The 22,019-nt window shown below is 33.0% G+C and overlaps 1 protein-coding gene across 1 annotated transcript in view; it reads right to left on the bottom strand.

Moving 5' to 3' along the window:
* Positions 1 to 21,770, bottom strand: part of LOC150099035 (glucose dehydrogenase [FAD, quinone]-like) — a 60,880-nt gene extending 39,110 nt beyond the window's left edge. Inside the window, exons 1-4 of the mRNA XM_090405795.1 lie at positions 21,626 to 21,770; positions 12,357 to 12,559; positions 8,196 to 8,385; positions 5,606 to 5,737 (exon numbers count right to left, since the gene is read on the bottom strand). Coding sequence (XP_090261921.1) covers positions 5,606 to 5,737; positions 8,196 to 8,385; positions 12,357 to 12,559; positions 21,626 to 21,770 — 670 coding nt within the window. The remainder of the gene's footprint in view (positions 1 to 5,605; positions 5,738 to 8,195; positions 8,386 to 12,356; positions 12,560 to 21,625) is intronic.
* Between the last annotated feature and the right edge of the window lie 249 nt (positions 21,771 to 22,019).

Here is a 22,019-nt window from a genome sequence, read left to right as displayed (position 1 = left end):
ATAGGTGATATCTGTGGTTGCGATTTGAATTCCAATTTTGCTGCCGATCAGTTGCATTATGTTGTTTAAGTCTTCTGTATTTTCTTTCGTTATTCCCTCAATTTGAAGTTCTTTTTTCTTTCTTTTTGTAGCATGTGTTCCATTTGACACTTGAGTGTGTTTACTTCTTTCCGCAATTCCTGATTTTCGCGTTGGAGTGTTTCTTGCGTTTCTATCGCTACCGTTAATTTCGTCTTTATTTCTCGCACGGTTCCTAACATTTCTTCAGAGGGCTCGTTATTGAACTGTATGTAATGTTCATACTCCTCGAATTTGTTATTAATTTTATCCATGTGTGCATTTAATAAGTCTTTCACCATCAGTTTAAGTGAATCAAAGTTATCTATAATTTTAGGATCCGGAAACGGCTTACCTTGATGTGCGTTTACTTTTCTTTGGTGTCTGGTCTTTGTTCTTCGTTTTCTCACGGCACTGTTGACATCGCCATTCGGTCCGTTTCACAGCTCCTTTTGCTTTCCACATGCTTTCTGAGATCCCTGAACAGTGAAAGTGTTGTTTTTTGTTACATCCGGAACACTGCGGCCCGTCCCCTTCATCGCTTAATGGCTTATTGCATTTGTTACAGCTCATTTTGCTTGAACTTCGCTGTCTCGGTGACCTTTAGCCTTTCTTCCCGTTAGCGACTATAGTGCGACTTTTAAAATGGCGACGTCCTTTGTTCTTCGTTGGCTGGTGACTGCAGTACACTCTATGAACTTCCAACACTGAAAATTTGAATCTTACTTATCCGATTTTGGTAATTTGAACGTCCCTGTCTTCAGCGTGACTAGTAGAATTAAATAGTAGCACTTTCAAGTTAGAAACATGAGTTAATTAACACTTTAAACCTATAAAACCGGGAGCAGCGATACAGCGTACGTGCATCTGTCTACCTACATGGTAGGCAGACAGATTAATAATAATAATCTTCTTCTTCTTCTTCTTCCTAACATGGAATTTAGGCCATGTGGCCTGTTCCGGTCTTATGCCACCACTTTCTTGGTCTTCCGATTCTTCTTTACCCACTTATTTTGTATCTGTATAATATTTTTGGTAGTCTGCTGTTGTCCATTCGATTTAATATATATATACATTATATATATATATATATATATATATATACAGTATATATTGAAAAGCAGAGGTGAGAGGGTACATCCTTGTCGTACTTCTCTTGATATATCTTTCCATTCTGAGGTGTGTTCTAATTTAACTGCTATTTTATTTCCTGTATATATTTGTTGAATAGATTGTAAAAGTTGATTTGGTATGTTTAAATCGGTTAATATTTTAAACAATTTTTGTCTACTAATTTTGTCAAAAGCTTTTTCATAATCAATAAACGCCATGTGTGTTTCTTTCTGAAATTCTCTTCTCTTTTCTATTAATAATTTTAAAGTAAAAATTGGATCTATGCAGGATAGGCCTTTTCGGAAACTATTTTGTTCTTCTAGTAATTTCTTTTCTACAATGCTGCTTAGTTTCTCTTTTAATATTCCTGCATATATTTTGTATCCTGTATTCAGCAGGCTAATTCCCCTATAATTATTGCAATTGTCTTTATTTCTTTTTTATAGATTGGGATAACCAGTGCTTTTTTCCAAGAGCTAGGGGTTTTTCCGGACATCCAAACCATATTAAAAAATTTCATGTCTTTCATTAAATTTTTCACCTGCATTTTTGTATAGTTCTATATTTATATTGTCTTCTCCTGGCATTTTCCTATTTTTCATCTTCTTTATTATATTTTTCAGTTCTAACATTGTAATATTTTCTATTAGGTCATTCTTTGTCATAAAATTTTAATTCATTGTTCCCATCTGTCCAGAGATTTTGGTAATAGGTCACCAATTTTTCTAAATCTATTGTTTGTATTTTTATCTTTTCTTTTATTTCTTTATTCATGTCTTTTATTACTTTATAGGTTTTGGGTTGTGGCTTAAATAAATCCTTTTCTAGTTCTGTTACGAAATTGTTCCATCTTTCTCTATGTTTTTTCCTTACTTCTCGTTTTGCAATTGCACTCTTTCTTTTATACTCTATTTCTGCTTCTATTATTTTGGAATTTAGCCATTTCTGATAACTGCCCTTTTTGGTTTTTAGAAATAGAAAATATAATAAAAACCAAAAAGGACAGTTACCAGAAATGGCTAAATTCCAAAATAATAGAAGCAGAAATAGAGTATAAAAGAAATAGTGCAATTACAAAACGAGAAGTAAGGAAAAAACATAGAGAAAGATGAAACAATTTCGTAACAGAACTAGAAAAGGATTTATTTAAGCCACAACCCAAAACCTATAAAGTAATAATAATAATAATAATAATAATAATAATAATAATAATAATAATAATAATAATAATAATAATAATAATAATAATAATAATAATAATAATAATAATAATAATAATAATTATTATTATTATTATTATTATTATTATTATTATTATTATTATTATTATTATTATATTGACAATGATGATTATTACAGTTTTTGTTGCATTTTTACACTCTATATATATAATAACAATAGATATTATTTCTCTATATAATAATTTTTTAATAATAATTTTTTTTTCAATTATCAGCGTACACAGTATTTATATATGTACATTTAAGACATTTTACATTTTCTGCGCTGTACAAAATTCTGTACGCAGTTTAAAGTACCTTACTTCATTTTAATATTTTTTCTTTAAATCAAACATATACATTATAATAATTTGCAGTCTGTGATTATGAGGATTAGTTGAACGTGGCGGGCAAATCATGGATGGAATGTAGGCGTTGGATGCTTGTGATTTGTCATGTGTATATAGTGTTAATGCTATATTAACTGTGTTGGTAATAGTTTCCAGAGTTCGCGTTTAAAGTGCGGTAGTTGTTTATGTGTTTTAAATTTCTTGATAGATTGTTGAATAACGTTGGTATCAGATTCGATCTCACAAAAGAACCGTATGAGTTCTTGAAGGAATGTAAAGAGTTTTGTGGGTCGTGTTATGCGATATGTATCTCTGTTGTTACGATAGGTGATGTTGAAGTAATTTCTTAGTAAATTAATGGTGTTTCAGATTTTTAATGCTCAGGATTCTGTGTGTCGCCATAAACGGTTCGGATATTGGCTGTTGGGTATAAGGTTTCCAAATCACTGCTGACACTATTTTCCTCTGTAATATTTCTAATTTTGTTAAGTGGCTTTTTGATGTGTTTGCGTAGACCGTTATACCCTACCTGAGTAGAGATTCACAGATACCGTGGTATAGGAGGTTTTTTTTTATGTTAGATGGAATCATGTCTTTTACTTGGAAGAGTTTTGCTGCGATGATGCGGAGTTTGGTATGTAGGTATACTATATGTTTGGTCCATTTAAAGTAGGTTGCAATCTATGTAAATTCCAAGAGTATTTTGAATGTGTTATGGGTTTGATTTCGGGACATTGGCAGTTATTTTTGTTCTTGATGCAGTGGTATGTGTGACAGTGTAGCGATAGTGGTGAGGGGCGCGTGATTCTCGGATCATGTATTATTAACATCCGTGTCTTGGTGCCGTTGATTACAATTGAGTTTTGGTAGAAGTATTTCGTGATTTCATTTAGGTCTTGTTGTGCTTTAGCGAGAGCCGTATTGATGTTTGTGTGTGAACTGCTAGTAGCGCGGTGTCATCTGCGTACTGAAATATTTGACTTCGTGTGATCACGTTATGAACATCGTTGATGTATATGTTAAATAGAGCAGGTGATAATATGGGGCCTTGTAGGACACCGTGTTTTAATTGTATACCCTGGCTGAAACATGAGCCTATTTTTGTTACTTGTGTTCTGTTTGAGAGATAGTTTCTGAACCAGGTATCCAGTGTTCCTCTTATCCCGATTGAGTACAGTTTAGTCAGTGGTATGTCATGTTCAAGTGTATCAAAAGCTTTGGTTAAGTCAAGCAGTATAAGGACAGCGTACTTGTTTTTATCAAGGGCTTTGTTTATAGCGTCGGCGATTTCTTCTAATAAAGTGATGGTGCTTTTGGTTTTCTGAGAGCCGTATTGGTTTTGTGAGATAATGTTGTACTTCTGTAAATAGTTCTGTAGTCTGGTGTGTGTTATTCTTTCTAGAAATTTTGAAATGACTGGTAGGTTAGCTATTGGTCTGCAGTTCTGTGTAGAATTTCTTTTACCATGTTTGTAAATTGGCGTAATTATTGCAGTTTTTAGTTGTTGTGGAATAATGCCAGTGTCGAATATTATGTTCACGTGTCTCAAAAGTATTCGATTTATTTGTTCAAAGTGTGTTAAAAGGTCTATGTACTCTTATTTTGTCTATTCCTGGAGTCGTCTTTGGTTTTAGTTGTAAGAGTGCTTCTTTCAGTTCCTGTTTTGTTACAGGTGGAAAATACATAGCTTGCTGTTCAACGTGTGTTGGAATTTTTTTTGTTTATCGTTGGTAGATTATTTTTTTTGTGTTGCATGATATTGTTTGTGAATTCGTAGTTGAATGAGTCTGCTAGTTCCTCTTGGTTTGTGTGTTTTTGCAATAAAATTTTGTGCTGAAGTTTTTCTTTTTCGAATCAGTAATTTGTTAAGGCTCATGTTTGCTTCATATTGTGATTATACTCTGTAAAGTTTTTTTATAGTACTATCTTTTTTCCCTACGAATTTCTGTTGTTAGTTGATTTCTTGTGTTTTTATATAATCTTTGTAGTTGAGTGTTACTGGGTAACATTTTTAGTCTTTTCCATAGATTTTACTTCACGGTAATACTATTTAGAATGTCACCATTTATCCATGAATTATTGTCTGTTTGTCGCCTCGTTTGTGTAGGCTTTGTTGTTGTTTTTTTGTATATTTCTCTGAACATTAGTTGAAAGTTCTCATATAATGTTACAGGATCATTTATTTTAAGTAGGCTATTCCAGTTTGAATTTTTTAACAAGGTTGTCGACAATGCTCTTGAATATGATCGAGTTTTGTCGTCTTTTCTGGTGGTGTGGGGGTACTGTAATGAAACGAAGTTGAGACAAAGTAGTGATCGGCAATTTTGACGTTAATTACTGATGATGTATATATATATGGTTGGGAGCCTGTATGTTGATATCGCCAATGCATGATTATGTTAGTGAATTTTTGAGTAATTCTTCTCTTGTTGGGAGTTTATGGTAGAGTTTATGTTGTACTGACTTAGTATATCGAGGTATGTGTTAGTAGTTGAAGCAGCGTGGTCAAGCGTATTTATGTTAATGTCTCTTATTAGTTGAGTCTATATGTTGTACTGAGTTTAATGCCGCTTGGCCATGATTCTAATTCATGCAGAAAGTTGACTGGATTTTATCTTGGGGGGGGGGGGTCAGTACATTATTTTTATTGTGTATTTAATGATCTGTTTGTCACTATTTGTGATTTCCAAAATTAGTGTTTCTGCATGTTAGAAATGAGTTTGTTTTTTGGTTGCACTGTATTTTTCTTTGATAAATGCCACGATGCCACCTCCTCTTTTGTTTGGTCCACATAAGTTATAAGTTTGGTAAATAATAATAATAATAATAATAATAATAATAATAATAATAATAATGAATTCTTACCTGTTTGTATATAACCATTTGGATCACTGTGCGGATAACCCAAGGCTATGCCAGCCCTGACATATGCCATTGATAAAGGAGTGGAAAACGGAGCAGAAGATACAGTTTGGTATCCTCCTTTAGCATGATATCCTAACATATTAAAACTACAATTATTTCTGCTTACTAAAAGCACATTTCAATTAATTTATTCAGGAAAATACATCCCTGTTTGTTAAGTTATTTCGTGACAGTCGTAGGCAAAAAATGTTCTAATCAAGGAATAATGTTCTACGTTATTGTTGTTATCTACACATACTAGCCACTGGACTAGACACCGTAATTGAGATGTACGTAAACGTCGCTTACGCAGCGCATATGCATAATACTTGGCCATACTTTACAACGTGTTATAGGCAACTATTTAAGAATGTTGTTGGACAGTAATCGTCATTCGTGGTGATCAGAAATTTACGTTTTCCAACGAGAGGGCATTGCCTATAACGATTGCACTACGGTACCTCCAGTGTACAAGCGAACCAATTTGTCTAATTTTCAGTAAATATAAATATCCAACGAGGATGACCAGTTGGATTTTTATACTTATTGAAAACTGAAGATATAAATCATTTAACGTCTACAGATATTCATAAACATTTAATCTTCAAATAATTCTAACTCATAAACTGGTGATCGGAGATATTATTCACTCGGGTTATCATGTTCGGAATATGAATAATCTAAAACGTTTCTTTTTTAAAAGGAATAAGAAATATCTTCAAACAAACATTCGAAACATACGTATTAGCAGACTATTAAAATGTTATTTCATATTCTCTTGATATTCTACTGAAATAGCTCAACAGATCTAGTCGTTGTATATATCTGTATTAATCAAACCTATCATAAGAACTAATTATTAAGAGGAAGATGTCACCAGAAAGAATGAAAAATAAATAAAGCGCCCCTCAAAGATAAACTATATAACTTGAAATATTTAAAATTTATATCTTCTAAATTTCAAATACAGTGACATAATTTGAACATTGTATTGTCAAGCAACTGTCAAGCTTCAAAGGCTCTCTTTGTGTGCTTCGGGACACTGAAGTCCTAACTAGCAAAACTATTCAGTTTTATTCGTTATCATTATTGCTTGTTAAAACGTATAAGCCTGCTAGCTCGATAAATTATTAATTTTCTCGATTTTACTCCTCAAATTGTGAAAAATATAATACTTTTCTTCCTTAGAGAAAAACGAGCATTCTAGTATTTTATTCTGCTATTTTTTGTAATTTTACGAAGAAAATCAGAATAAGAGAATTTATTTTAAGAAAATTGGGCATACTACACCAGTTTAACATTAATACGTCAAGTTTCTTTACCAGTTTGTTATATTTTGTTTCTGTTGTAGGTGTAAAATGATGTTGCGCTTATCGCAAGGAAATCAATTCATTTTAAGTATTTATCTTATTAAATGATGAACTTATAAGACAATGCATTTCAATACAATCAGAATAATAACATACAGAAAGGAAAGCTTAACATACGTTTAAAAGTAGAAAGCTGACACTCTACCTAGCAACACTTTGATTTCCTGTAAAAGTTAGAAACAAACGTTTCGGGAAAAAAAAAATAGTTCCCAGTTGTTCTATCTCAACAAAAGGTTTAATTTAACCATACAGCATTAATGTTCACACTTTATCGATATTCAACTTATCCTATGAAGTTTACTCGTTGGTATCAAAAATAAAAAATATTGGACGTAGTTTTAACTGATATTTTCAGCTCTCAGATATAAAAAAGAAAAAAAATAGCCATTGCGTATAACTATTCATTAATGGTAGAAAACTATATATATATATATTCGTCATCTGGTTATGTCACCTGTTCTTGATTACAAAAAATGTTTTATGGCTCGTCCATAAATTGCATAATGTAGCAAGTTGGGGATGATTTTGTTATACTGTGTGAGAGCAGGAAGCACGGAAAGAAGTCAAAAATATGTAACAGATTTTTTATCTTTTTCAAAAAGGTGTAAATCAGGATTGAAGTGTCACAGAAGACACTTTTAACATTATTTTCTTACTAGTAAGAAATTAAAGAAATAAAATTATCCATTAAAATAAATAAATAAAAGTAACTAAAATCAATGAATAAAACTAATTAAATAATAACAATAATAGATACCAAAAATGAACTGTAGATACAATATTATTGGATTGATTGAATGACTCAGTATACTCCACAACAACAACAATAAAGAATAAAATTGCTAATTCGAATTTCAGCCAAATATCGTTTGAGCTCTGTGAATGAGGAAGGCTTTACCTACTAAGTGAATCATTTTAAAAAAATTCGCTGCATGATATCGATATCAGTCCCTGCTAGTCCAATTAAGATCCAATCAGAGCCACAGTATTTGAAAAGCCACATATTGAATACAATTCGAATATAAATATGGAATAATATGGAATAACTGTTGTGTATTTTTGCTTGTCTTTATGCGGAATTATTACTAGATTTTATGAAATACAAATGTTATTATGCATATCGTTGTATCTTTATGCTAATCTCAAGTATTTAATTTCTGTTGGTCTTGCTGTAAACTTACCGTTATCTAACATTTCAGGATCTCGATTGTCCTCCGACTTCAAAAAATATGGGAATACATCATCCCAGCTCCAACCATATGCCCCGTTGCGCGCCCATTCATCGTAATCTTTACGGTTCCCACGATTATACACCATATAGTTTATTACGCTCGTTCCCCCAAGTACCTTTCCTCGTGGCCAGTGACTGCGCTAAAAGAAATGAAAGAAAAAAATCGAACATTACAGCAAAGCAAGAATTAACAGCCAGTTTAAGAATTGGAAGTATAGAGGCATTCTTGCTTATCGTGTATATCCTCTCTCACAATTTGTCCAATTAGAAGTCTGACACCCAAAATACAGTACATTCCATAATGTTAGAAAATAAATTATTAAACTAGTTATTTCCATTTTCTACTTAATTTATCACTTTATATAGTGTACTCATACTAGTTTCTTTCTTTAGATTTTATTTTGTGCAAGGCATCTCCAATTTTTAGATATAGGTAATCTACTCATTATAATTATTTGCCTTGAATACTTCATATAGCAATCCTGTCTGCTCGACAGCAGACAGGGTAATTCTTTAAGCTACTTGACTTCATATAAACATACATGCGAATTCAAGTAGAATTCAATATAATTTGAATTTACATATATAATTCTATGATATGGTGAAATCTTACCCCATTTCCCACTAAATTGTGCACGCTTTGCATTTGTATGTACAAATGCAGAGCGTGCACAATGCGAGCAACTGAGTTGCTATACCAGATGATTCGCATCATAGATCATCAGAACATGATTGTTAGTTGTTTGGAATTACAACTAAGGCTATGATATCGGTGTTTTATGTTTGTTTATTGCAAGTCTGATTAGTTTTCTTGTTTTGGGGGATGAAATATCAGTCTTTTTTGGGAGGAAAGAAAGGAAGCAACAATGAATCAATGGATTCGATGTTTATATGTCGATGTAATGAGATTAATCAAAAAGCGATGTCGAAACATCCAAAGAGGTGAGCAACTGTTTTTTTTTGTTTTCATTTATAGTCAAAATGCTCATAAAGTCTAAACAGTTAATCACAAGTTTAGTGACATAGCAATGTGTGTCTGGATGCTTCCTTATGCTTACTCATATTTTTCTTGCTTTGTCTCGTCGTACAGTGGATATATCAAAGATGCATCACGCTTGCTCGCAACATTGCACACGGAGTTAGTGAAGTGATAATCTGGGGCATGATTTCATTTCTCATTAAAAATGAAAATAAATAAATTAAACATTTTTCATACTTTTGTGATCATTAAAAGTTGAACAAACGTTCATTACGCCAATGTCGGTTTATACAGTCTTTTCACGCAGCCGTATATAACGATTTACGTTGATCGTTTATTCCGCATTGTAAACACATTGAGAAGTTTGGAATTACGAGCGAATCCAATTACATCAATTAATTACTCATGATTTAACAGACATATATCTATGTTAATTAATTAGGGATTGAAAAATCCGAATTTTTTAGAAACGATTCCTACTAACACCGTATGATATGTAGTGGATAATTCAAACAAGATACTTTTTCTAAAGCTGAGTGTTAATTGCATGAGATTTGCTGAGGGTCAAAAATGTTAAAATACGTACCGTTAATTATTACTTGGCTGCTTTGCCTCCATATGGTTAAAGAAGTTGAATATCGACAAATTTTTCCTAGTGAGTGAAATGAAGCGATAATCCGATGACGAATTTTGATAATTTTTTCTTTCTTTTAGTCGTAGGCTTGCCTCATGCTAGACGGTAAGGTAGGTAAGTAAAAGAGTAGGAAACATTCAAAGACTAATTAGAATGGGGTTTACGTCTAAAGCATACGATTTCAACACGTAAGAAGGACACCAAATGCAGAAGATTTGGTGTTCAAGCTATTTAGGGTTATTCTCTTTGGACCAAAGACTAGGATAAGCATGCTTCATTCCAAGTATTGTGTGAAGTAATTTGACGTGATTATCTATGCACTGGGAGGAGGTGGAGGAGGAGGAGAGAAACAATAGTGCAGGAAGTTCGCTTATATTTTGATTACGTTACATAGGGGATGTGAGAAGTGGAAAACATAGAGGGTAGGTTGCATTCAAAGGGATCGAGTGCCCTGTAAAAAGCAGGTGAGTTTCAGAATTTGGTCCTTCTTGTTGTTGGAAACTGCAATGTTTGTGTGTGTGTGTGTGCGGGCGCGCGCGCTAAGGATGAAGCTACAGTTTTATTCCTCAGTCATCTGAAATTTTTTCTTTGCGTCCCCTTGGAATATTTGCACAGCAAACTTACATAGCGGCTGGCGATTTTTGGACTTCTTTCCAGTGAGAATATTTTTGGTATTCACTCCGTTATAATTATTTCTATTATCCATTAATCCACTGTCTTTTTTGTTCCTAAAAAGAAGTGGGCGGAACTCTTTTAGTCCTACTAACTATTTTTTAAATAGTTTTTTTTAAACTTTTTTTTACTTACGAACCACTTCATATAATCATTTCTCCCTACTGACCACCACCCCCTCCGCTTATCATAAAACGTATTCCAGCGTTAATGGATTATAAAATTTTGTTAATATTCCTTTTTGTATTTGTTAAAACAATTGTAATAAAAATAATTACTGTACATTGCTAAGTAATATTCAGTTCATAATAACAATTACTTTCGTTTCGTAATAATTATTTGAGTTTTATGTAACTCACCTAAAAAACCAAGCCTAATATAAAATGTCTCCTAAAAATCGAATGACATTTCATGGGACTATACTCTGCCCTATCCGTGAGCATGTTATAATATGTTCATCTTGTTTCTTGTTTTTCTCACTGAATTATTATGACTGAATCCAGCTTCCAAGAGAACTTTAGAAAGTTTACTGGAGAGCGTACTCTTTAGTTTGCAATATAGATTTGTCCTCCAAATATTCTATTTATTTTTGCTAATTTTGTTGCAAAACAAATTTAACTTTAGGTACATCACAGAGGGGCGATTAACCCAGGAAGTAGCACTAAACTGTCAAAACTAAATTTTCAAAAGACTAGTCTCCATATTTTTATGGAGACTGGTCTTTGTTTTAAATATTTATATATTTAAATATTTAGTTGTATTTTTAAATTATATATTATATTTTTGCATTTATTATTATTATATTATAATTTCCCCATCGACTCCTTAGCATATACCGATCCCTTTTTCAAATGGATTAAGCCCAAGGTATCCATATCTTGAATCTGTTAGGAATACCTGAACTAAGTTACAAAGCGGAAAACTCACATCGGATACATTTGGAGAAAAAAGTTTGTTAAGTAAAACTGCAGTGTGTATGTGTGTGTGTGTGTGTGTTTAAATTTAAATTATAGCGGGGATTATATAGGTTCTGCTGAATATACTGACGTTTTGTTAGGTTATTTTATAAAATAAATAATTTGGAATGCCTTCCACCGTGATCAGTGGAAGAAGAGAATCTATTCCAAAAAAATTTTTGGAAGTATAGCATCAGCTATACTTCCAAAAAACATTGTAGAGAGGATATCTATAAGACCGCAAATTGTGATCAGGGTCAAACATCATGTTGGTCTCGTACAAAGCGTAGGACGTTACATGGGATTATTGTGCCTGATGGTTTGCAATAATCTGAGATCTATCCATGCCTGAGTTCTTATATATTCAGTTTCACATACTGTTGAAATGTGTAGGCTTATGTCTGAAACGAACTACGGTTACAATACTTATCGAACAAGGTGAGCATTCAGTTATGACAAAAACACCATGAATATGGAGAATATTGTATTTATCAACGACTTTCTCATGTGCAATTTAAATCTGAAATAATCTAAGAAGCCTGTATAATAAATGACTGTTTACATCATGCATGCATCTTTCGCCAATAACAATATTACAGTGGCTGTCTCCAAAACATATGTTGCATATTTAGTGACGGTTTAATAATAAGTGCTTATTTCAAATATGATTTTATCATTAGCTACCTACTGATATGAATAATAAAACTCTGTATTAATTACAAGAATTAAGGAAGTGATCTCAAATTATAAGCATTTAAATTAATAATAATTGTATATTTATTTTATAAACGAATTTAAAAATGTAACGTTCTCATTTTAAGTTATATAACAATAAATTTTGTCAAGTATAAAACAAAACGAAAAACTTACATTTTCAACCAGACCAAAGCACGCAAGTTTTTGGGATTCAGTTTTATATGCCCAGTCTATTGAAGTTAACTGTAAGCTGCCGACAACTGCTGGAATATCACTGAGGACATGTTCATATCCTCCAGCTTCCAGAAGGAGTATTTTAACCGAGGGATCTTCTGAGAGCCTGTTAGCCACTACTGACCCCGCTGATCCTGCTCCCACTGAAACAAATACACATATAAAACAAGCATATTTCGATAATTCTTTAACAATAAACTGATATAATGTAACAATATGGCTGCTAATAGACTTTACAGAGTAGGTCCTTGTCAACTGTCAACTTCAACTTCTAGTGAGATGGCCTCTTTCCACAAAAGAGATTCCTGAGAATCCCTTTTGTGGAAATTTTTGTGGATTCCATCTAGAAGTAGAAGAACCTATAGCTCATCTGTGCAATGTTTGGGGTGTAAACAGGTAAAGCTTGGAAAATAATTTGTTGGGAAACACTTCATGAGGAAAGCTGCTCTAGAGGACCAAAGTAGATGAAATAAGAGGATTCGGTTTAATTTGTACTGGAAATGTTGGGCAATTGCTCTTGTTCTAGCAGGCCCAACAGAAATTGGAGAATTATAGTTGCCAGTTCAGAGCAGCATTGTTCATGGACAGTATGTGTACATAAGACACAGATATGAAGTGAATATACGAGACAGACGTTGAAACGAGTTAGAGGGAAGGGCCATCTCTCAGACAAATCGCTCTTCGCTCTTCTCTGGTCAACGTCGAGTTTTTTTTTTTTTTTTTTGATACACCATCCAAATATATAAACACAACATGCCAATGCTGGGCGGATTTGGTATTTGCATAGAGTTAGTTGTAAGAAGGATGAAAAGTAATCTAGTGCTGAAAAGAATGTATAATTTTTAGAGGCTTAAAAAGCTATTGATATAATATGTTTATGCCAGGATAGAATGGGGATAAATGTCAGTCCTGAGGGAAAGAGAGAAAGAGAGGGAGGGAGAGAGAGAGAGAGAGATCAGATCCATTCTGGTGGTTTATGTGTTACTGAGGAAAAAGGAATGTAAGCTGAGGTCCCTTTTGCAAGAGTAAAATTCATGGTTACGTTTTGGTGGTAATGAAACTAATTAGGTTATGCAAGTCTGATTGAAGGATGATATAGAGATCAGTGTTTAAGGGACTGGTTGCAGATGGTCTTTAACACGTTCGTTGCAAATCACGCGATATCACGCCATGCGAGTTCTCACCAAACGGCCGATCACGCGTTATCGCGTGGACGTCGCTAACTAAATAAAAAAATAAAAAAATTTGGCCACCACACGAAATTCCAATTTTCAGCTTGGCAATGAAAGTGTTCAGCTTATGTCTGAAGGCTGCAAGGTTTGTCAAATGCGTAGGACGAATAGAGTGTACTATCGCCAGAAAATCTATGGACAGCATTAGAGATGACTGAGAGTAGGACAGCTATGCATAGGAGAAAGAGGGTAGCCTTTGCGTTGATGAAGCATGAATGGAGGAAGCCATCCACCATGACATGAAGTGAACTACCCATAGAGAAAGCGTGCTACCCATTTTTAGATAGTGGAAATATATGGAGAGATAACTGTTTAAAGAGTTCACACACACACACACACACACACACACACACACACACACACACACACACACACACACACACACACACACACACACACACACACACACACACACACACACACACACACACACACACACACACACACACACACACACACACACACACACACACACACACACACACACACACACACACCACCAGTATATTTTACTTTTTAGAGAGATAAATGTGTTATTTCTATATTTGCCATAATACAAAAGTAATTTTTATGACACTCTAACCTACGAAAGTTTCTTACGGATGTAATTAAATGGAATTAATACTAACGTACGTACTGCAGATTGATATTAGTACAGTACGATGCTTGAACATCGGTTAGATAAACAAAGAAATCCTCCTCTATAGATAAAACTCGAAATATAAACCCGTCTAGAGATTAAACTTGAAACATTTTCAAACGACTTTAGGCCAATGATAACTATCGTCGAGGGTGGTATTCTCACACTGGACGATGAAATTCATCTACAACCTGAAGAATATTTATGCCTGCAGCGCGATTTGAACCCACGGTGGATAATGCTCCGGATTTCCGTTAGTTAGAAATCCGGAGCATTATCCTATTACTTATTTATTTATATATTTTTGCCTTATTACAACCATTGCTAGTCATTCGTCCGCCGTTATGAAGATCTATTCAAATGTAGTCCCTGGAGTACAAAAAAGTGACATTGATCAGAACATTAGAATAAAATAATATTATTTAGTCAACTTAGTCATTACTTAGTCAATGCAAGAGAGCGAGTTCAACTTTTCTATTGAATTTTTGTCTTCTGCAGAAACAGTCAAATTGGCTGCAGAACGCAGGAAAGCGATAGACGGAACAAACTGTAGAGATATATTAACTGGCGATTATTAACATATTTTTACGCACAAAAAAGCTAAGTAACTTGGCATTTAAGGCCAATGAAACTATCATGTGAAAGAAAGATGAAACGAGATCGCGTATATAAGAGATTTCATTTCGGCAAGACTCCGCCTATCGTCATGAACAACTAATACAATAACACGAGTTTCCAACCTTAAAATATTTCTTACACATAGAAACCAGTAATTTAAATGACCATCATTATTTTATCCTTAAAAATGTTTAAAATAAGATAAGATAAAAATATTAACTTCACTGTATATATAATAATTAATACTATAATTATAATATAATACTTTAATATTATAATAATAAAACTATAATATACTAATATTTAATATTTTAATAGTTCGCAGAAACTCCAAAGCTGCAGAATTATAATGAATCATAGAAAATGATTACTTTTTATCCAAAAGTAAACTTAAATTTTTATGAATTGGCTGCAATATTTATATTTAAATAACCATAAATATTTCAGTCATTTCAAGTGACGTATTTAAAGACAACTATTAAGCTAAAAAAAGGACTTAATTTTTTTTCTTTACGTAATCAGCACTCGAAACATTCTACTGCTCTAGTACATTAGTGCTGGGTGAGCAGTTTTTTTGTCCTTGTTCTTTTATTTATATTTATTTTTATATCAGCCTGACATACAAGAGGTCTCGACATTTGTAATACTACAATTTCCTTCGCGAGTAACTGATATGTGAGAAAAAAACTTATCCGTTTTGTGCTTCTTGAAGAGTTTCAGATGGTAAGAGTGGGGTCAAACCTATAGACATATAGACTGTTTCAAATGGCAGAGGAATAAGGAATAAAGGAAAAGTATATGGCTCATCTTCTTTTATGCCACATTCCCCTGTATTGCGCATTTTTCCACATCCCTCAATAGAGGGATCATGGAGAAACAGCGGCACAGTGGAGCACTCTCCATATAATTATCTATTAAAACACATGAGGCAGAAAGAGACGGCCTATGGGAAATCAGTTGGAGGGAATCACGAAAAGAAGAGTCACCTATCTCCTCTGGATATAATCTAAATTCCAAGGTGAGGGTGCCCATCTTCCCGTTTTCACGAAAATTTTCCTAACTTCCTATGGCATGCTTTAGGACGTCACTATCTTCAGTATTTCAATATCTAATTTCAAGAATGAAATGTGTGCATTTAACATTCGGAAACCAAACAGCTGTTGTAGAAATACAGAATATTATTTTATTCTGATAACTTGTAACTTATATATGGATTTATTTCTATTTATCAAAATGTTTATCTTATTTCGTTTCTTTAAGTGAAAGTGAAGATGGAATGAGTAATAGACTTTTGTAAGGACTGTTAAATCATGCTTTTCTTCCACTGATAAATGTCTAAATATATTAACATTTTTAATTAACTCCTCTTTTGTTTATATTAATGTATTTTACACAATCAAACTGTTTTCATCTACTGTTCATAGAACTAAGAGGCAAGATGTGTTAGCATTTGAAGTGAGAGCTGAGATAAAAGTAAAATGAAACAAAATGAAAAATATTTACCCCACCCCACTGTTGAAAACGTATTGCATAATTCGATGAACACAATTCACAGTTTAACTTTTATGTAGGGAAATTCTATAATACAGTAATAGAGTACAAGAATGGGTTCATCCTTTCGAACGATTTTATTCTGTGTTCTGGGAGGCAATAAATAAAATTGTGGAATGGAACAACGTTATTCCTAGATATACAACTACAAATTCAGTGTCCGCAACCACAAAAGTTACATTGAAAGAAAAATTCCAATCTCACATGCTCGTCAGACTTCTATTAATGTTAGATGGAAAGAAATTTTCCATTTTCATAATTAAAACATTCACTAATCCTTTTGAGAAGATGAAATTTATTTTGACACCAGAATTTTGGAGCAAGGAGAAAAATCTATTGCACATTGGCACTGTAAAATCAACGATAATTATAAAAGCCTAGGCCAAATGAATAACGTTCAATGATTTTCAAAAGTCTGTATATGAATAAAGAAACAAAAATTAAAAAATATACATTCCTTTTAAAAGTTTATAAGAGACAAAAATACTTCAACTGCATTAGCTGCTATAGAAAAATTCCGAGAAACAGAAACAACTGGAACTTAAGATAAGACAAGCGAGTGAAGTTTGAAGTAACTCATGCATTTTTAGAAATTTCACTTTGCTATTATTAAAAATCTAATATCAATTTATTATTATTATTTTTGTTTTGCTATTTACCAATTTAACCCTTAATTACTTATCACTATTTATTTAGTTGTGGCAAACATACATTAAAATGCATAACAGGTGAAAACGTGTACATTTCTAAATACCTATTTTTGTTCCAATATGAATTAACGATTTTTATTTTTATATTCAAAACAGTGAATTTTGCTTGTTGAAAATATTTTTTATATTTCATGAGGAAATCTTTGATCCCTCCGTCGCGACAGATGATGATAGTGATGATGTCATTTTTTTTTTAATTTTAAATAGGCACCCTATTCTAAGGGAAGTTTTTGTAACCAGCTAAGATATGAGAATATTATTCTAATGTTGGGCGGATATGGGATTTTGAAAGTGTTAGAAGTTAAGCAGAAGTTATATAATGCTTAGAAGTTATGCTTAAAAAGAATAAAAAGTTTTTACATAAAAAGTATATAATGTCTTTATCCTAAGATAGTTCAACTATGAAAATCACCCCAGGAAGACAAAACTAATCGTGGTTGATGAGTAAAATGTTATCAGCGGTGAAGAAGAAGAGTGAGGCATAGTTTTTGTTCCGAGAAAATAAGAGGAAATGATTGTACCAGGAGAGAAATAATAATAAGACCATGGGAAAGAGGTATAAAAATTCGGAAAGTCTTCCCAATTAACTACGAGATTGTAGTGTCATATAGCATATGAGGCTGAGATTGAATAGGAGGAGGACGATCGAACAAAGTCAGAATTTTCATAAGGAGAGCTAAAGTTAAAGGTGTACTAAATAATTAAGCATATGAGTGTCTTTGGAAAGAGAGAGAGAGAGAGAGAGAGAGAGAGAGGAGAGAGAGAGAGAGAGAGAGAGAGAGAGAGAGCTGGTTAAGAAAACGCCGAAGTCCTAAGTTGTTGGGAAAGTTTGTAGGGGAGAGATTGCTTCATGATCTACAGCGATTACTGTATATATCACTTTCGGAGATAGTTAACTAGCTGATAGATAGATAAATAAAATTATCAGCACAGTGGTAAAGACAGCAATTAAGGCAACAAAATAAGGCAACGCCTATCTCTATATTTATTTCATATTATTTGTATATTTTTTTTATTCCGGGAACCTTGCTTTAAGCTCAAACATGGATTTCTGAAGTCAATTCATGGGAGATGAAATGAGCTTCTATCTGATGTATTTATTAGAGTCTTTTGTCTTTTATGAAACTATTAAAAGTACATTTAGAAAGATAAAGGAGATATAAAGACATAGGTCAGAGAATAATTTAGAATGATAAAAAAGTCAGTTCAAAAATGCTAATGTGGTCTTTCACATACAACTCATCTTTGGATGGATGGCGAAGTGTATAGAGATTGATCCTTCAGAGAACATAGTAAGACGTTTTTTTAACATGATGCATATGTTGAGCAATATTCGGACTTTTGTTACAAAATTCAGCAGAGTATTCCGCAAAGTAGAGCGTTTCTTAATAGGAATCTGTTAAACGTCACGTGTAGTTCCTCTAAATGCATAAAGTAAACTGTTCATATCAACATGGGTGTGTGTGTTTTTGACGAACGGATAGATAAAACTCATTTGACTTTTCTACTGGTAAGTTACTCTAGTTCGTGTAGGAGTGCTTGAGTCATGGAATAGTTATATAGACTAGTTCGCGCAATATTTCAGTATTTCTTTCAGTATTTCAGTATTTCTTTAGCATTTCCTTTGGCATATTTAAAATATGCGAAGGAAATGCTAAAGAAATACTGAAATATTAAATAATAAATAAATTTGATTAGCAAAACTTAATGGAACATAGTTCTATCCCTATTCTTGCTACGTTTGCTAAATAAAAATAAGCTGACATCCATTTTATTTACCTTTTTATGTAACAGCCTCTCGCGAACAGCTGTTTAAGATTGAGTGCTTTGATTTCCTGATCGTATTATCTATCCCAAATCGTAAGTTATTATTTATGTATGTCAACGTTTGCGGGGTAACTGAATCAATTGGTGCTGTATGTGAACGTGGTGTTAATTATCAAGTTCCAAGTGAGGTGCTTCTAGCAGTATATAACTCAGTCACGAATCAAAAACCTTGCGAATATCTGCACACATTGAGATATTTGAACAATTTTTGTAGGACTAAAGAAAATAACGTTCTACTACTTGTGAAAAGTACACGCTATCCAGAAGGAGATAATGAGTTGCGATGAATAGGGAGCGGCGTGTACTTGAGATAAAGAGTAGAAATGCTAATGAGTATTTATGGGTTGATGAAAATCCTAACACAGCAAGTGTCAGAAATTTCAGGGCCATTTTCAGCAAATGTTTTGGCAAATGCCCGTAATTGTCAGTCGACAAAAAAGGCTGACCTCATCGACTTACTTCTAGAGTGACTCGATCTTTTGTTAGCAAGTAGGGAAAACTCGGGACAACTTTCTTGAAAACTCGATTTTAAACTGGAATTAAAAAAAAAAAAAAACCTAGAAAGAATTGATTCCAGATGGCGGCATTTTTTTTTGTTTCTTCTTGTGTTTTTTGTCATCTATGCACTGCGGCTATAGATATTCGGATTGGAGAGATCCGAAACCGGATTATAACAGATTTCCAAAACTTAGTACTAGAGAGTACAGTTTTCCCTTTTAATAAACAAAAAGAACAATAATGGGTTTATTAAAAGGAATTTTATTGGTTATTTGGTTATTGTTTTTGCAGCACTTGGAATTGTTTCATAGGTTAGGCCATCCGTTTGTGAAACCTTTTTTTTTTTTTTTGCCAGCATTACGATGGTGTCCCCATGATGCGCTAGTAAGTGACAATAACTTATACGATCTATGCACTGAGGCTATACTCAGTTTGTACTGGTAGGGATTCCCCTTAGAAACTGGCATTAATCATATTAGAGGAAGACTTGTGCACACCTTGCAGAGATTCTTGCTGCATGAAAACTGTGAGGCCGTTTCGGAAACTACTTTCCGAAAGAATTGTATTGATTCTGTAAACAGGTTTTTGGGGACGAAATTTCCGTGCGAACGTGAGGACAAAATTTCCAAAGCAATTAATGTGATTGTATCATCATTATCGTCGACCGAAGAGCATCTATTCTTAAAATTAAGTACCAGCCAAATATCTGGATCAAGTTTTTCTCTCGATTCTTGTTGTAATATTTCGTATTTTCTCCAACTGTCTTGCTAAGTTGGCAGCTGAACTTGATTCACAAATGTTGCTCTTTCTAAAGATCATCCATCCAAAATGCGAAAAGGTTAAATATGTTGCATTTTAGATCAGCTGATGGAGATAATACTTATTTTAAAGCAGGCGGTGCCAGGAGATGTTGATCAACCTTCTTGTCATTCTGATTACTGATACCGGCTACTCTTCTAAAAATTCTGTTTCATATATTTCCAATTGAGCCTCGTATGTATACTGAAGATGTCTGTGATCGTATGCTTGCGATCATTTCAGCATAGAATACTGGTGCATAAATTCTTGCAATAGTTGGTAATTTTGTTTTTAATTTCATAATTTTATAATTTAGTTTTTAAATTTTATTTGATTACGTATTCCAAGCACAATATTTCAAAAGTTGTCTTCAACACAATAAATAAGAAAAATTTTCAGATTTGCTTATTTCACTATTTACAACAACAACAAATACATATACATTTCATGGTATTTGATTATATTTATATAATTGTCGTATTTATATTATAATATAAATACGACAATTATAGTAATAATACCAAACCCGAATTATTATGACTTTTGGCTGTATAAACGCATACGTTTAATTAAATAATAATTAAATGAGTGTTTTGTACAAATATTCCTAAAATAAAACTCTTCGTTGGGATATAAATGATTAATTTATTGTAGACATTAAAATAAATCTTCAACTAAGGATAAGGAGTTATGCAGTATTATAACAGAATACATTGCTATATACAGCTTAAGTCATAAGTACCATCTTTGATGTTGATTTATTTTTTTTTTGAACTTGCAGTTTTCTCTTTCTTAGCGGTCTGTGTCTTATATACGAGTTGCTAAAAGCATACACACACTCGTAAGTGTGGGTATGCTCTTAGCATTAGTATAAATCTGTGAAAGGAGTATACAGAAACTGTGGATGGCATTAATACACCTTCCCCAGACTGTTTCCTAGTATTCTCTGTAGTTTAAGTATTTATTGTTTATGGTAGTTTATTGAACAATGAGAGTACTCTCTCACGGCTACACTATACGAACTAATGTAGGGCCTGGGTATAGCAAAGGTTGTGAACTTGTTCTTGTGGCTCCGTTAATCATAGTTTAAGTAATTATTTAGTATTATTTTTTAATGCTGAAGATTCTGATCGATAAATAAGAAGATGTATTGACAACAAGAACAATAAAGACAGAGCAACAACACTAACTGTGTTAAGTAATTTCAATAAAGAAAATTTGAACAGCTGCTTTTCTCACTAAATTGCTTATTATTACTTTCTAATAAATATATTTATACGACATCATTATTTAATTTACATTTTCTCGAACTTTTATCTAATAAATAAATCTTACCTACAATATAATCATATTCGTTATCCCATGTGTTTCTAACTTCAGGAACAGCAAGAGTGGAGATTCTGGAGTATATCAACACTAACGGAGGAGCAATTGTCGTAACCAGAGCCAAAAAATCGACTATATTGACAGACGCAATCATTCTAAGTTTTGCTGGCTGCACACAGTTCACGAGCAACAGCTATATAAACGCGAAACACGAGCGACTATCATGTGATTCATTTGCTCCAGTAACGAATAATCTCCATTACTCCTTACTTATAACTAGTTTTCTTTAAGAAAGGGGACATTACAAGCTCACGTATTTCAACCAACACACGACACACATATCGTAGAACCACACTGAGAGAAGCGTTTATATTTCCGTGACTTTTTCCTCTTCTTATACAAT

The sequence above is a fragment of the Typopeltis vanoorti genome, chromosome 15 (genome assembly GCF_054136105.1).
Source record: "Typopeltis vanoorti isolate ZY-2024b chromosome 15, IOZ_Tvanoo_1.0, whole genome shotgun sequence".
NCBI lineage: Eukaryota > Metazoa > Arthropoda > Arachnida > Uropygi > Thelyphonidae > Typopeltis > Typopeltis vanoorti.
This window is presented reverse-complemented; position numbering and strand designations above follow the sequence as displayed.